The 16,923-nt window shown below is 48.2% G+C and overlaps 1 protein-coding gene across 3 annotated transcripts in view; it reads left to right on the top strand.

The window, feature by feature from the left end:
- LOC140735873 (threonine--tRNA ligase 1, cytoplasmic-like) overlaps nucleotides 1-16,923 on the top strand; it is a 73,841-nt gene that overhangs the window by 29,003 nt on the left and 27,915 nt on the right. For all 3 annotated transcript variants that reach the window (XM_073061437.1, XM_073061438.1, XM_073061436.1), the window contains 5 exons: nucleotides 1,852-1,930; nucleotides 2,889-3,035; nucleotides 6,450-6,548; nucleotides 8,739-8,905; nucleotides 11,808-11,970. In XM_073061437.1, the coding sequence (XP_072917538.1) occupies nucleotides 1,852-1,930; nucleotides 2,889-3,035; nucleotides 6,450-6,548; nucleotides 8,739-8,905; nucleotides 11,808-11,970 (655 nt within the window). The remainder of the gene's footprint in view (nucleotides 1-1,851; nucleotides 1,931-2,888; nucleotides 3,036-6,449; nucleotides 6,549-8,738; nucleotides 8,906-11,807; nucleotides 11,971-16,923) is intronic.

Here is a 16,923-nt window from a genome sequence, read left to right as displayed (position 1 = left end):
ACTGACTCTGCCCTTGGACAGTGTAGTGCAGGTTCAGGTTGCTGCCACCATGGGGTCCCAGTGAGCTGTGTTGGCAGCTAAATTTCTGACCCTGGAATGGAGAGTGGAACTGCACCTACAAGAGAAAATTTGCAGATGCTGGAAATATGAGCAGCACACACAAAATTCTGGAGGAATTGAGCATTTTGTGTATGGAACTGCACCTTCTCGGCTGCACACGCTACTCTGTGTCGAGGTGGAAATATCATCTGCCCTCCTCCGCCCCACGACAGAAGCAAAAATCATCTCATCGGGTGAGCTCATCACTGGGTAATTTCTGAGTTGAGAGGATTGTTCTCTGTGGAGTAAGCCCAGGGAAAGTGATTTCATTGTAATGCATGGAATTGCTTGAACGAAGAGGTGGGAGAGGATATTTCCCTTGGCTGTAGAGTCTGGATCTAGGGCCAGAGTCTCCGGTAAGAGGCTGCCCAGTTGGGCCTGAGGCAAGGAGGAAATTTTCAGCTGGAATGTTGAGCATGTTTGGAATTCTCATCCACGGGGAGCTGTGCAATCACAACCACAGATTCCAGGCTTGGATGGATTGATAGAGGCAATTCTGTAATCAATAATATCAAAGAACTCCCATTGCTTTGGCAATTAGAAGCGTCTCTCGAATGGTGATGCAGGCTTGAGGGGGCATGTGCCTATTCTCTCCCCCTCCCTCCCCCTCTCCCCTCTCTTTCATTCCCAGGATGTGGAGACTGCTGGCCAGACTGGTGTTTGCTTTCCACTCCCTGAGATAACTGACGGATTGTTGGACTACTTCAGGAAGTAGTTAAAGGCCGACCACATTATTGGGTCAGGAGTCAAATGCAGGCCAGGCTCGGTGTTATTTCCGCCCCTGAGGAACTCTAACTGAACCAGTTTCTGTAATAACCCAGCACTTGTGTGCTCACTAACGTCCTTGCTAAAATGCATGTTTATTTAATCAACTAGATTAAATTCCTCAGCTGGTGTGCCTGAATCTGCAGTGTTCAGATCAATAGACCAGACATCTGGATCACAGGCCAGCAGCATAACCACATTGTAGCTCTGCTCCTATTTTCCTGTGATCACAGTGTGTTTCAGTGTGCATTAGTATCACACAGCTGTGGTAGAAGTGACACCAGATCAAGTTTATCCCACTTGGACTTCCTGGTTTTCATGTCAGATTTCCCCCACACACTCAGTCCTCTATGCTGTCAGTGTTCTATGTTCTATTAAATTAATCTTTGAGGGATTATAGACCAAGGTAGGCAAAATGGGACCGGCTTACATGGGCGTCTGAGTCACCATGGACTGGGTGGGCTGAAGGGCCTCTTTCCATGCAGTGTGACTTTGTGATGGCGCTTTTCAAGAGGTCTAAATTTTCAGAGACGTTGGAGCAACTGAAATGTGCATTTAGGGTGGGATGTTTGTACGTGTGTGTTACATACAGAAATACTGTGTTGTACATGGTAATGTGTGTGTGTGTGTGTGTTATACAGGGTAAAATTGTGTGCATTGTACTGAGTAATATTTGTGTGTGTGTGTGTTGTTAGACAATCCTTCAGGCAGAGAGTTCTGGACATGTGGCCCTGGCCCTTTGAAGTGCAGCACGTGTTGAAGGTACTGCCAGTGGTGCCCGGGCACGCAGCAGCTGAAATTCAATGGCAACGATAGGCAAGGGGTCCGGAGTTGGAGAGGTGTCACTTTTCACCTGCTGGAAATGTGCACTCCTGCTGGCAAGGAGGTCCATCACAGCCCAGCTCTGCGGGTGGCGTTACTGGGTGGGTCTCGAGGAGCATCGTCACCGAGAGTGTATTAAAGTTGTTCTCATTCGTTTTGTTTCAGGTGTGGGTCGCTGGTTGATTTGTGTCGAGGACCACACATAAGGCACACCGGCCAGATCAAAGCTTTCCGTATTGAGAAGGTACCATTCCCTGTACTGTTAGTCCACTACAGCCTGATCAACAAGGCACAGGGAGCTTCACACTCAATCTGATCCCAGTAGTGTCTGACGGGGCAGTGTAGAATGAGGGAATGTCCGGTGGGACAGTGTAGAGGAGCTTCAGGCTGTGTCTGACCCCGGGACAGTGCAGGGGGAGCTTTACTCTTGAGTCTGGCTCCAGGAGTATGGGGTGGGACGTTGCAGAGGGAGATTCACTCTGTGTCTGACCCCGGGAGTGTGTGATGGGACAGTGTAGAGGGAGCTTCACTTTGTGTCTGACCCTGGGGGTGTGTGATGAACAGTGTGGGAGCTTTACTCTGTGTCTGATTCCGGGAGTGTGTGATGGGACGTTGTGAAGGGAGATTAATTATCTCTGACCCTGGGAATTTGTGATGGGACGGTGTACAGGGATTTTCATCCTGTGTCTGACCCCAGGAGAGTGTGATGGAATGATGTAGGTGAACCTTATCCTCTGCTTACATCATGGGGTGTCTCTTACTGACAAGGCAGAGGGCGAATTGAGGATCTCTTCCCCCACCTGCAGCTCAGCAGGTGTTATCTCTGTGGGCCAGAGTTGATACCCCTTGGAGAGGAGTTGAGCCATACAGCGAGGATTCTCCCAACTGGGGAGAGGAGAGCCAACCCTGTGGCTCCTCGGTCACTGGTTGGTTCAGTCAGAGTCTCCTGGTCACCCTCTCTCCCTAGAGGGGTGGATGTGGGTGCTGGGGAGTAAACTCTGAGGGGAGATGAGGCCAAGGTTAGTTTGGAAAAGCCATCAGGAACAGGAGTATGATGGCTATCAGTGAGTTGTGGTTGTAGTGGGGGTTTGGAGAAAAGATGAGGAGATGGACACTTGACTGGAGCAGAAGCACAATGAGGGTGTTAACTGATATCTCCTGTTGATTGGTCTGTCCATGTTTCTGCTCTGCTGTTACCACAGAGTGGGGCTGTGCATTGGGATGGGAAACCCAACATGGAGCCTCTGCACAGGATCTACGGCATATCCTTCCCGGAAAACAAGGCTCTGATCGAATGGGATCAGTTGCAGGAAGAAGCAAGGAATCGGGATCATCGGAAAATTGGAAAGGTAGGGAGACACTGTAATCAACATGGTGGAGAGCATTTAACCATGCCCCACAGAGCAACAGCACTGAACCGTATGCATGTTATGCAACTGGCTGAGGCCGAGGGACTGATTGTTATTCAGAATGGTGTGAGCAGGTGAGGAGTCGGTAACTGTTTTACAAGATATGATGACTGAAGTAAGGACTGCGATTTTTGTTGCAGATTTAATATTTCAGTAGTATTTGAGTTGTACTGTAAAGATATTCATTGGTTAGGCATTCTTTGGTTAAATAATTCATAACGGCATCTATGTAATAGAACATGAATGGCATCGTTGTGCCACCATGTCATATGTGGGTGCCTCACTTAACGTAAAAACAAAGTTGGACCTGCATCTTGGCTCACTTCCCTTCCTTTCAATTATTTTACATGTTTTGGAGTTGCAAAACATAACAGTTTTATACAGGGTTTGAGGAATCACACTAGGTTAGAACAGACAGCCCCAACAGATGAAGGGTCCAAGTGTATGGTGACATTGTGAGACAGCATTATCCATGGTAACGTAAGGGGGAGGGGAAAGATTTTGAAAAAGTATTATTCATGGTAACGTCAGAGGGGGAGATAGTGAGAGACCATTATCCATGGGAATGTCGGGGGGGGGAGATTGTGAGAGAGCATTATCCATGGTAACGTTGGGGGGGAGATTGTGAGAGAGCATTATCCATGGTAATGTCGGGGGGGGGGATGATGGTGAGAGTATTACCCATGATAATGTCAAGGGGAGATAATGAGTGCATTATCCATGATAGTGTTGCGGGGTGGGGGGGGAGATCGCGATAGAGTATTCTCCTAGATGTTAACAAGTGTTACAGTCGATGTGTTATCAACGTCCTGGACAATGCTCTACCTTAACACAACAATGAAATTGTCTATATAATAGGCAAGCTTCTTATTTTTGGGGTGGGGTTGCACACCACAAAAAGGGGGCTGTATCATGTGTAATATCTGATGCACAGTTAGATAGCCTGCTCAGGTGTTTAAAAAAATGCAGCTTGAACAAAAAAGATGTGTTTTTTGTCTTGATAAATTGTCACTTGCTTCTTTGCATGATTTCCCTGAAGATCTAATTCTGTTGTCAGTTATAAATATTTGGAAAGCGATTGTAAGTTCTGGCAGGGTGGAGTTCCATAAATCAGGCTGCTGTAGTACACAGGTTGCTGTTTGTTACAGTTTACCTGGTTTAGCAGCAAACTGGCCATCACATCTTCCTCAACAAATGCAACCAAATATTGACGGCATATCCTTCACTGTTCAGAGATTTGGAACATCCCAACATCAAGAAAGCAGGGTTCTATAATAATTTCAGTGTTTGCCTAAAGTTTAATCAGGATATGCAGGTGCGATTTAGAGTCTCAACTTCATTCACACTTGTGTGGCCAGTCACTAATCTCCGTACAGCAAAGTCTTAAAAACAGAAAAATATTAATGAAAATATCTGTGTGAAGTTCACTGAAACATACAAGTTTACACAAAAGAAGAAAGTCATTTGTTCTACAGGGTAATATCACCGCTTAAGTGCGTTCTACAGGGTAATGTCTCCGGTTTGGTGTGTTCTACGGGGTCATATCTCCGGTTCAGTGTGTTCTACAGGGTAATATCTCCGGTTCAGTGTGTTCTACAGGGTAATATCTCGGGTTCATTGTGTTCTACAGGGTAATATCTCGGGTTCAGTGCGTTCTACAGGGTAATATCTCGGGTTCAGTGCGTTCTACAGGGTAATATCTCGGGTTCAGTGTGTTCTACAGGGTAATATCTCAGGTTCAGTGTGTTCTAAAGGGTAATATCTTGGGTTCAGTGCGTTCTACAGGGTAATATCTCCGGTTCAATGCGTTCTACAGGTTAATATCACCGCTTCAGTGTGTTCTACGGGGTCATGTCTCTGGTTCAGTGTGTTCTACAGGGTAATATCTCCGGTTCAGTGTGTTCTACAGGGTTATATCTCCGGTTCAGTGTGTTCTACGGGGTAATATCTCCGGTTCAGTGTGTTCTACAGGGTAATATCTCCGGTTCAGTGTGTTCTACGGGGTTATATCTCCGGTTCAGTGTGTTCTACAGGGTGATATCTCCGGTTCAGTGTGTTCTACAGGGTGATATCTCCGGTTCAGTGTGTTCTACAGGGTAATATCTCCGGTTCAGTGTGTTCTACAGGGTGATATCTCCGGTTCAGTGTGTTCTACGGGGTGATATCTCTGGTTCGGTGTGTTCTACGGGGTTATATCTCCGGTTCGGTGTGTTCTACGGGGTAATGTCTCTGGTTCGGTGTGTTCTACGGGGTTATATCTCCGGTTCGGTGTGTTCTACGGGGTGATATCTCCGGTTCGGTGTGTTCTACGGGGTGATATCTCCGGTTCGGTGTGTTCTACGGGGTTATATCTCCGGTTCGGTGTGTTCTACGGGGTAATGTCTCTGGTTCGGTGTGTTCTACGGGGTTATGTCTCTGGTTCGGTGTGTTCTACGGGGTTATATCTCCGGTTCGGTGTGTTCTACGGGGTTATATCTCCGGTTCAGTGCGTTCTACAGGGTAATATCTCTGGTTCAGTGTGTTCTACAGGGTAATGGGCTACTGCACTCCAGGGTTCTGAAAGAGTAGCTGAAAAGATCTGTGGAGACATTAGTAATGATCTGTTAAATTTGGAATGGTTCTGGAGGTCTGGAAAACTGCAAATGGCACTCCACTCTTTAAGAAGGGATGTGGGCAGAAGAACGGAAATTATTGGCTAGTTCCTGACTTCAGTGGTTGGGAAGATGTTGGAGTGAATTGTGAAGGATGAAGTTTCAGGGTACTTGGAGGCATCTGATAAGATAGGCCAAAGTCAACATGGTTTCTTTCAGGTGAAATCTTGCCTGTTGGAATTCTTTGAGGAAATAACAGGGAGAATAGATAAAGGAAAGTCAGTGGATGTTGTTTATTTGGATTTTCAGAAGGCCTTGACAAAGCCCATGGTATTACAGGAAACATATAGGATTGACTGGCAGGAGGCAAAGAGGGGAATGAATGGTGCTTTTTCTGGTTGGTGGCTGGTGACTAGTTGTGTTCCGTAAGGTTTGGCAGCTTTTTCCATTGGTTTGGATGAAGGAAATGATGAGCTTGTTGTCAGGGTGTCAAAGACTTTACAGAGAAGGCAGGAGAATGGGATTGAGATGGGTAATAACTCAACCATGATCAAATCGGAGCAGATTAATTCTGTTCCTTTGACTTATGATGATCTGTCCTTGGGTCTGCATTGTATACGGGGAAGCAGAATGAGTAGGGTGTTTTACACTGGCTAACATCTGTGGTTAAAGGGGGTAAGAGCTTGCGGTGGGCTGAGCTGTTAGGAGCTCTGGGGGGCTGTGCTGATCTGAGCTGTTGCTGAATGTGCTGTTTTCTTGACAGGAGCAAGAATTGTTTTTCTTCCACGAGCTGAGTCCTGGCAGCTGTTTCTTTCTCCCCAAGGGAGCCCACATCTACAACACGCTCACTGACTTCCTCAAGGTACTGTATGTCTGACAGTTCACCAACGCAGAACACAGCAGGGCCTCAGGGTCCACCACGAGGCGAGAACGTTCATCCACTTCCTCCACAGAAAGCTTACATGTTTACTTCCTCTGCCCAGCACTCTGTAGAGAGTGTTCTACTCTGCATCTAACCCGGTAGTCACTGCATTGGGAGTGTGTGACATTGTAGCATGGAGAGAGCTTCTCTCTCTGTCTGACCTCAGAAGTTGTGATGGGATGATGTGGAGGGAGCTTCTTCTCTGTCTCACACCAGGAAAATGTGCCGGGACAGTGTGGAGCAGGGGTTCCCAACCTGAGGTCCATGAACCTCAATTAATGGTAAGGTTCCGTGGCATAAAAAAGTTTGGAAACTGCTGGTGTAGAGGGAGCTTCACTCTTTGTCTGACCCTTTGAATGTCTGATGGGATGGTGTAGAGGGAGCTTCACTTTCTCTGACCGAGGGAGTGTGATGGGACTGTGTGGAAGGAGCTTCACTCTGTATCTGACCCCTTGAATGTCTGATGGGATGGTGTAGAGGGAGCTTCACTTTGTCTGACCCAGGGAGTGTGATGGAACTGTGTGGAAGGAGCTTCACTCTGTATCTGACCCCTTGAATGTGTGATGGGACAGTGTAGAGGGAGCTTCACTCTGTGTCTGACCCCAGGAGTGTGTGATGGGATGGTGTGGAGGGGCGTCACTCTGTACCTGACCCCAGGAGTGAGTGATGGGACGGTGTGGAGGGGGCATCACTCTGTGTTTGACCCCAGGAGTGAGTGATGGGACAGTGTGGAGGGGGCGTCACTCTGTACCTGACCCCAGGAGTGAGTGATGGGACAGTGTGGAGGGGCGTCACTCTGTACCTGACTTCTATATTGTTACTGAGTTGTTTACTTTATGCATACTGTAATTCCTTTCGCTTTTTCTTTTCCTCACAGTCCCAATTGTTTTGGGTTTTTTTTTTGTTTTCAAGTAACCCCATTGAAAGCAACATAACACCTCCAGTAAAACAGTACTGTCTCTCTGATACTCTTCAACCCCAGCAGTCTCTGCTTGTACCTTATGAGGAGCGATGTGTGTGGCTTGATGTACTTTTCAGTAGGGACATTACTCAGTACCTGACTTGTTATCCTTGCCTGGAAATGTGTGAATTGTGGTGTTGCTGTACTTTATAACTTAGATGAGCTATCTCTCGGAGTGTGTGGTGGGATGACATAGGGTATTTTACTCTTTGAACCTTGCACATTCTCTCTCTGGGAGTGTGTGACAGTGTAGAGGGAACTTCACTCTATCTCACACATACTCTCTCTGAGAGTGTGTGACAGTGTAGGGGAGCTGCACTCTATCTCACACATACTCTGTCTGGGAGTGTGTGACAGTGTAGAGGGAACACTCTATCTCACACATACCCTCTCTGGGAGTGTGTGACAGTGTAGGGGAGCTGCACTGTACCTCACATTCTCTCTCTGGGAGTGTGTGACAGTGTAGGGGAGCTGCACTCTATCTCACACATACTCTGGGAGTGTGTGACAGTGTAGGGGAGCTGCACTCTATCTCACACATACCCTCTCTGGGAGTGTGTGACAGTGTAGGGGAGCTGCACTCTATCTCACACATACCCTCTCTGGGAGTGTGTGACAGTGTAGGGGAGCTGCACTCTATCTCACACATACTCTGTCTGGGAGTGTGTGACAGTGTAGAGGGAACTTCACTCTATCTCACACATACTCTCTCTGAGAGTGTGTGACAGTGTAGGGGAGCTGCACTGTACCTCACACATACCCTCTCTGGGAGTTTGTGACAGTGTAGAGGGAACTTCACTCTATCTCACACATACTCTGTCTGGGAGTGTGTGACAGTGTAGGGGAGCTGCACTCTATCTCACACATACTCTGGGAGTGTGTGACAGTGTAGGGGAGCTGCACTGTACCTCACACATTCTCTCTGGGAGTGTGTGACAGTGTAGGGGAGCTGCACTCTATCTCACACATACCCTCTCTGGGAGTGTGTGACAGTGTAGAGGGAACTTCACTCTATCTCACACATACTCTGGGAGTGTGTGACAGTGTAGGGGAGCTGCACTCTTATTTCATACGTGCTCTCTGGGAGTGTATGACAGTGTCGGGGACACCTCACTCTGTTTGTGTTTTAGATGGCTGCATTGCTAAGTCTGACCTTGTTGCTGTTTCAGAAGGAGTATCGGAGGCGAGGCTTTGTGGAGGTGGTGACTCCCAATGTGTTCAACAGAAGACTGTGGGAGCACTCAGGCCATTGGGATCATTACAGCGAGAACATGTTCTCCTTCAAGCTGGAGAATGAGACGTATGCTCTGAAGCCTATGAACTGTCCCGGGCACTGGTGAGTATAACAGATGTGGTAAAGGCAGTTACTATGGCTTGGTGCCTTGTTACCCTCTCTCTACTGCCCTTACTCACTGCCTCTCCTGTTTTCTCTCACTTTCTGAATGAGGATCTCAAGCTTTTATCCTGAGTAGTGACGTGTACAGTAATGTGGGCGTGATGGTCTTGTGTAAGAGCCATCTTGTGGGTGTGATGTAAGCCAAGACTTTGTTTGTCCTGTCAGAGATACAAAAGGTCACAGTGAATGTTTTCAAACAAGATATGTGTTCTCCCTGGGTTTGATAATCTGCCCAGTGTCAGTTTAATCAGTGTGGGAGTTTACTGGAGAATTTTGGCTCCTGCTGTTGCGTTCCATCTTTAATTGCACTAAAGAGGAATTAGTTCTTTAGCTGTCAAATCCTTTATTATTCCCTGACATAGTGCAAGGTTCTTTTGAGCCTTAAGTGCGCCCCTTTTCACAGCCTGTAAAGGCAGCCGACGGTGATTCTAATGATCTTTTAGTCCATTCATTACTAATGTGGGTGAATAGCCAGTGAAGAAAGGGCAAGCTGACACCCCGTGTGTCTTTTGTTCATCCCTTCTCCCTGCATTTACAAACCTGCTTTGGTCTTGGTCCACTGGGACTTTATTGCCAGCTTGTTGAACTTATTTCTGATCATCTCCCTTGCCTGTTCCAATAAACACCACTAGCCTTTGGAGATCTCGACAGTCCACCCATTCATCTCGCCCAACTCTGGCAACACTCTCCGGGATGCCCTCTCTAAACCTCTCACTGTAGCTTTCTAAATACTTGGCTCCCTTGACAGGGATTTTGGACAACTGCCATTAGACCTCCCCTTTGATGCTCAGTCTGTTTAGACTGGTCACTCTGCTGCCAATGGCTTTAGAGTGTAAAGAGATTACAGGTCTGAAATCTGACCGAGAAGGGATGAGGAGGCCTTGGAGAGGCAGTTGAGGGAAAAGAGCTACAGGTTTATACTTGTGGGCAAGGGTAGTGGTGGTAGGGTTCAGTCTAGGCATTTTTGAAATAGATTGGGTCAAAAGAGAACGGGAATAGGCCTTTCAATCCCTCAGTCCTATCCTACCAATCAGTAATAATTATGGTGGATCTGCCCCGGCATCGTTTCTGCTCTGCTATTCCCCATTGACCCTGAATTTTCAGAACTTTCAAAAACATTATTTTTTCTCTTGATAAGTAAGAGATTCTGCAGATCCTGGAATCCAGAGCAACATGCACAAAATGCTGGAGGAACTCTGCAGCTCAGGCAGCGTCTAAGCAGGGGAATAAACGGTTGAAGTTTCGGGCTGAGGACCTTCATCAGGACTCATTTTTTGTCTGGGTTGCTCTGCCTCCTGTTTAACTACCCCATGGCAGAGATTCCTCCGTGACGTTGCTCTGCACCCCAGCTCTAAATGATCCCCCTCCTTTATCCTATAGCTATGTCCCCTCATTCAGGATTCTCCCCAATGTCTCAGGATTATCTCAGTGTCTCAATGATTCTGCCTTTTTCAATCAGATTGGTTGCTTATTCTCAACTCCAGAGAATCCTGATTAAATTCTTTGGACTGCTTATCATTGGACATCTCTAATAGGTTGAGTACAGTATATTAAAAGAGACTTGGGCAAGCGCAGGGATAGAAAAGGTTCAGAGAGGTATGGGTCAAATGCTAGCAAATGGGATTAGTTGAGATAGACATCTTGGTCAGCATGAATTCCTTGGGCCAAGGGGCCTCTTTCCAGGCTCTATGACTCAACGAAACTAATCCACTCCATCCTGGAATAAGCCCAGAGAATCCTTTCAGCGTCGTCTCCAGTGCTGTTATGTCATTTGCCGAAAAGGAATCAGAACTGTGCATAGAACTCCAAATGTGCTCTTGCCAGAACCAAAGCAGGTTTGCAAATGCAGGGAGAAGGGATGAACGAAAGTCAGGCGGGGTGCCAGCTTGCGCTTTCTTCATTTCCACTCACCCAGATTAGTAACGAATGGGCTAAAAGATCATTAGAATCACCGTCAGCTGCAACTCTGTGCAGTTGTAATGGTGATACTTCATTTTTAATTGTCACCCCCTGGTTGTCTGCCTTCCTTCCCACTTGATTTAGCTGCCCCACTGATCTTCAGTGAGAACATAGAACAGTACAGGCCCTTCAGCCCGCAATGTTATGCCGACTTTTAACCTGCTCTAGGACCATTCTAACCTTTCCCTCCCACATAGCCTCCACTTCTTCACTTTTCTTTCATTCATGTACCTATCTCTCTGTTGAATATCCCTCTTGCTAATATTGCTATATTTCTTCACTGTTCTTGGTTGGTGCGGCTGTAACAAAACCCAATTTCCCTCGGGATCAATATAGTATGTCTATCTGTCTGTTGTATCTCCCTCCAACCACCATCCACTGTGTAAAAAAACTAACTCTGATACACCTACCCCTCCCCACCAACCCCCCCAATATCACCTTAAAATATGTTCCCTCGTGTCGGCCATTTCCACCCTGGGAAAAAGTTTCTGGTTATCCATTTGATCTGTGCCTCTTATCATATATCAAGTCACTTCTTATCCTTTTTCACCTCAAAGAAAACAGCCTCATCTCACACAACCTATCAAAACTTTGTGAACGATAATGCCAGGACTCCTCTACAGTCTGCTCAGTACCCCCAGCCAGCTATGTGTTTGCTGAGGCGCGGGGGGTGAGGGTTCTGCTCACTGCTCCCAGGCATGGTGGGTGGGGGGGGCTACAGAGAGTTGGTAGAATGCTGTCACCTTCCAGTGTGCAACTCCATCCCAACTGCTCGATTGTACATGCCGAGTGTTCAGGGGGGAGGGGTGCCGAATGGTCTCCTGTGTGTTGACGATTCACTGGTTTATGCCTTGGATGTGACGACGGACCTTCCTCTCCCCAGCCTGATGTATAACCACCGCCCCCGCTCCTGGCGTGAGCTCCCGTTGCGACTGGCTGACTTTGGGGTCCTGCACCGGAACGAGTTTTCAGGGGCTCTCTCGGGTCTGGTGCGTGTCCGCCGCTTCCAGCAGGATGACGCCCACATCTTCTGTACCCTGGAGCAGGTGAGCACTGGGGTCCTGCTCTGTTCCTGTGGGCAAGAAAGCCCTTCAGCCCATCCAGACCATGCTGTCAACCACTGTTTACTCTGATCCTATTTTATTCTCACCAGCTCCTCTCAGATTCTGCCCCTCAGCCCCACAACAGGGCGACAGTTAATGAGGGTGTGTGTGTGTGTGTGTGTGTGTCTGTGTGTGTGCGCGTGTGTGTGTGTGTGTGTGTCGTCATCCAGTGAGGGCCTGTGTGTAAGGGGCATTGGAAAGGTTTAGGACAGACACTTTTGGCAGAATGAGAGAGATCCTGCAGTGGGCCGACACCTGACTGTCCCGTAATCCGCACACACGGGGAAATGGAACAAACTTCAGCTGCATTTGAAAGGCATCTGTCACAGGTTCAGCGTGACCTACAGCGCTTCAGACAATGATATTTGTCAGAAGCACAGTGGAGACTGCAGGTGCTTGGATATACACCTAGAAAACTAAACAGGCACAGGAGCTCTGTGGGTCAGCCAGCATCAGGGGAGGTGAATGGACAGTCAACAATTCTGGCTGAGACCCTTCACCTGCTGGGAGGGGCAAGATCTGCCAGGCCATAGGTGGATCCAACTGAGGAGAGGTGATAGGCATCTGGAGGGGTGGAGGTGGGAATAGTTACAGAGGCTGGGAGGTGATGGGTGGAGGCTACAGAGGGCTGCAGATGATTGGCTGTCACAGGAGAGGAAGGTGGAGTGTGGAATCGAGTGGTTGGGGGGGAATGTGGGGAGTGGGTCATGCAGGTTTGTGTGTGTATAAGATGGGCAGACAGTAAGTATAGGGGGAAAGGAAAAAGGGGATAATGGGCGGGATTGGTTGGGGAGGGATGCTGTAGGAGGAGTTGATGGTGCTGGGTGGGTGCAGGAGCAGCTGAGGGTGGTGGGGTTGGGTGGGGAGGGGTGCTGAGTGGGTAGGAGGTTCTGAGGGTGTTGTGTGGAGGGTTGCTGGGTAGTGGTAGGAGGTGCTGAGGGTGTTATGGTGGGTTTGAGGGGAGGGGTGCTGGATGGTTGAAGGAAGGAGGTGCTGGGTGGGTGTAGGAAGAGTTGAGGGTGTTGGGATGGTGTGGATGGGAAGGGATGCTAGGTGGTTGTAGGAGGAATTGGGGTGGGGAGGGTTGCTAGGCAGGGGTAGGAGGTGCTGTGGGTGCTAGTTGAGTTTTGGGGGAGGAGTGCTGGATGTGTGTAGGAGGTGCTGAGGGTGTTGGGGGAAGGGTGCTGAGTGGGTGTAGGAGGAGGGTGTTGGGTGGGTTTGGGGGAAGGGTGCTGAGTGGGAAGAGTTGAGGGTGTTGGGTGGGTTTGGGGGAAGGGTGCTGAGTAGGAGGAGTTGAGGGTGTTGGGTGGGTTTGGGGGAGGGGTGCTGAGTGGGTGTAGTTGAGGGTGTTGGGTGGGTTTAGGGGAAGGGTGCTGAGTGGGTGTAGGAGGAGTTGAGGGTGTTGGGCTGTGGGGGGTAGGAGGAGCTGGATGTGTGTAGGAGGAGTTGAGGGTGTTGGGCTGTGGGGGGGTAGGAGGAGCTGGATGTGTGTAGGAGGAGTTGAGGGTGTTGGGCTGTGGGGGATAGGAGGAGCTGGATGTGTGTAGGAGGAGTTGAGGGTGTTGGGTTGTGGGGGGTAGGAGGAGCTGGATGTGTGTAGGAGGAGTTGAGGGTGTTGGGCTGTGGGGGGTAGGAGGAGCTGGATGTGTGTAGGAGGAGTTGAGGGTGTTGGGTTGTGGGGGGTAGGAGGAGCTGGATGTGTGTAGGAGGAGTTGAGGGTGTTGGGCTGTGGGGGGTAGGAGGAGCTGGATGTGTGTAGGAGGAGTTGAGGGTGTTGGGCTGTGGGGGGTAGGAGGAGCTGGATGTGTGTAGGAGGAGTTGAGGGTGTTGGGCTGTGGGGGGTAGGAGGAGCTGGATGTGTGTAGGAGTTGAGGGTGTTGGGCTGTGGGGGGTAGGAGGAGCTGGATGTGTGTAGGAGGAGTTGAGGGTGTTGGGCTATGGGGGGTAGGAGGAGCTGGATGGATCAGCAGGAAAAAGAAACAAAATGGATGATGGGTGCAGGTTATGTGGAATTGGGGAGTTCAGTGTTGGTGTTGTCATTCTGTAGAATACAGAGTGCTGTTCCTCTCGTTTGTGTTCTGCCTGCCCTGGCAATGGAAGGTGTGAGGTGGGGAGGGACAGGGTGCATAGAACAGACAGGTCAGTGAGGGAGTGGGGAAGGGAGTTAAAGTGGTTGCAGATGTCTTTAGCACAGAGAGCGGGCTTGGCCAAACGTCCAGTGGAGAGCAGTGATGTAGTGGCATAGGGATACAGCAGCTTATTTCTACCAAATACATCAACCCTGGAATATACCTTTCCCATTCAAAACCTGCTGGTACTAAACTCTTCATTCTATTTGTAACAAGCCTTCCTCTGATTCTCCTTTGGTAACTGCACTACAGTTAGTGTGACCTGACTTTTAACGCTGTCCGTGTGGAGTTTGCGTGTTCTTCTTGTGACTGGGTGGGCTTCTAGCAGTGGGGTGCTCCAGTTTCTTTCACATCCCAGTGAGGTGCTGCCTCCAGTGTAGGCACGAGTTGGTTAGTGGGTATGCGAGAGAGAAGGTTTTGGGACGTAGATGAGGGGGTAGGGATTCACAAGGGTCTGGAGGTGCTGCATCTAAAGTTACACTGGATGAAGCGGTCTCTTCATGGATGAAAGGAACTCAACAAAAGTAGTTACAAATGCCCAACGCATCACCAGCACCAGCCTTCATGCCATCAAGGACATGTATATTGGAAAAGGGCCATGTTACATCATGGATTCCCACTTACATTACTCATAGACTGTTTGTCCCACTCCCATCAGGGAGGAGGCTACATACCATCCACTCCAGGACCACCAGACTCAGAAACAATTGCTTTCCCCAAGGCTGATCAACACCTCCTCCCACTAACCCACCCCTCCACATCCCAAACCACCACTACTTTATCATTTCCTGACAGTCTCCGTATGTAGACACTCCTGTGCCTAGAGTCACTATGGACATACAATCAGTATAACTGTCTTATGTATTTATATTCATTGTAGTAGTAGTATTATTATTGTGTTTTTTTTGGGCTGTATCGCATCTGGAGTAACAATTATTTCAGTCTCCTTTACACTTGTGTACTGGAAATGACAATAAACAATCTTGAATCTTGACGTTTCAGTTCAAGATGTTGGATCAGGGCTGAGAAGAGGGATGACCAAGACAGGCAGTGGTGAGATGGGAGCCCACAGTGATTGGTGGACTGTGGACGGGTGAGAGCTGAAAGGCGGGTTTGCCATTTAGGGAGGGGAGGGAGAGTTAGCTGGTGGATGGTGGCAGACAAATACAGAGAAGCAAAAGGAGTTGGGGGGAGTGAAAGTTGGAGGGAGATGAGCAGATCCTCCATCTGAACCTCTTTGATTTTCTTTGCTTAAGGGGAAGTTTAATGGGTTAGATTGCTGAAGATCTGAAATCTTGATGATCAGAATGGTTGCCAAATCCTTGCAGTGCCAGTTTGTAGCTGTTAGTGACTCTGCAGCAAAATATTCCTTGCAAATAAACTAAAAAACTAGTTCCCCAGGCCTACACACTGGGGAAGTTCATCCCACCGACCTCTCCATCCCCTCACCCTCATTCCCAGCCCTACACACTGGAGAAGTTCATCCCACTCACCTGCCCATTCCCTCACCCTCATTCCCAGACCTACACACTAGGGAAATTTATCCCACTCAGCTGCACATCGCTGGGATGTGGGAGGGAACTGGAACACCCTGAGGGAAACCCAGACAGTCGCAAAAAGAGCGTGCAGGCAGTGCGATGGCTGCGATTGAACCCTTGTTGCTGGCGTTGTGAGGAAGCAGCTCCGCTAGTAGCTTCACTGTTCCGCCTGAAAGTTCACAGTAAATTTATCATTGAAAGGCATAGATGTCACCATATACAAACCTTCAATTCATTTTCTTGCGGGCATTCACAGTAAATACAAAGAAAGACAATAGAATCAATGAAAGACCACATCCAACAACATGGACAAACAACCATTGTGCAAGAGATAATTGTGCAAATTTAAAAAGAGAAAGCAATCATAATGATAATAAATAAATAAACAATATTATTGAGAATGTGAGATAGAGTCATTAAAAGTGACTCCATAAATTGTGGGAACAGTTCAGTGTTGGGGTGAGTGAAGTTATCACTTCTGGCTCAAGGGGCTGGTGGTTGAAGAGTAATAACTGTTCTTGAGCCTGTTAGTGTGGACCCTGAAGCTCCTGTACCACCTCCTGATGGTAGCAGTGAAGAGGGGATGTCCTGGGCGCTGGGGGTCCGTGATGATGAACGCTGCTTTCCACGTAGATGTGTTCGGATGGTGGAGAGGGCTTAGTAAAGCTCGGTAACAATAAATTTAAGAGCAGTGCGGAAGCCAGAACTCACATCAGGAACAGGTTAATTATGCAACATGTGGTTAGGATTTGCAAAGCACTTCCTGATGGGGCAGAAGTCGACTTAACAGAGATTTTCCAAAAGGGAGATGGAACCTCCAATAAAAAGTTGAAAGGGTGTCGGACATGAGTACAAAGTTAGGATTTCAGAAGATCTAGAATCAGGCTGATTGGCCTTTAATGCTGTACCTGTTTTGCCTCATGATCGAGTTCAGGGTTCTTGTCATACACGGGGTATACATGCCGGGAAAATCACTCTTTTATAGCAGCAGCACGTCACAGACATAAATGAATACAAACTTAAATTAACATGTACAGTCAAAGTTTTGGGCTGAGATCCTTCAGCAGGATCTTTTTTTAATCCAGTCCTGCTGAAGGGTCTTGGCCCAAATCGTCGATTGTACTCTTTTCCATAGATGCTGCTTAGCTTGCTGAGTTCTTCCAGCATTTGTGTGTGGTGCTTGGATCTCCAGCATCTGCGGATGTTCTCTAGTTTTTAAATTAACGTGT

This window comes from Hemitrygon akajei, chromosome 11 (genome assembly GCF_048418815.1).
Source record: "Hemitrygon akajei chromosome 11, sHemAka1.3, whole genome shotgun sequence".
NCBI lineage: Eukaryota > Metazoa > Chordata > Chondrichthyes > Myliobatiformes > Dasyatidae > Hemitrygon > Hemitrygon akajei.
Note: the sequence above shows the minus strand (reverse complement) of the source record. Positions and strands in the feature narration are given on the sequence as shown.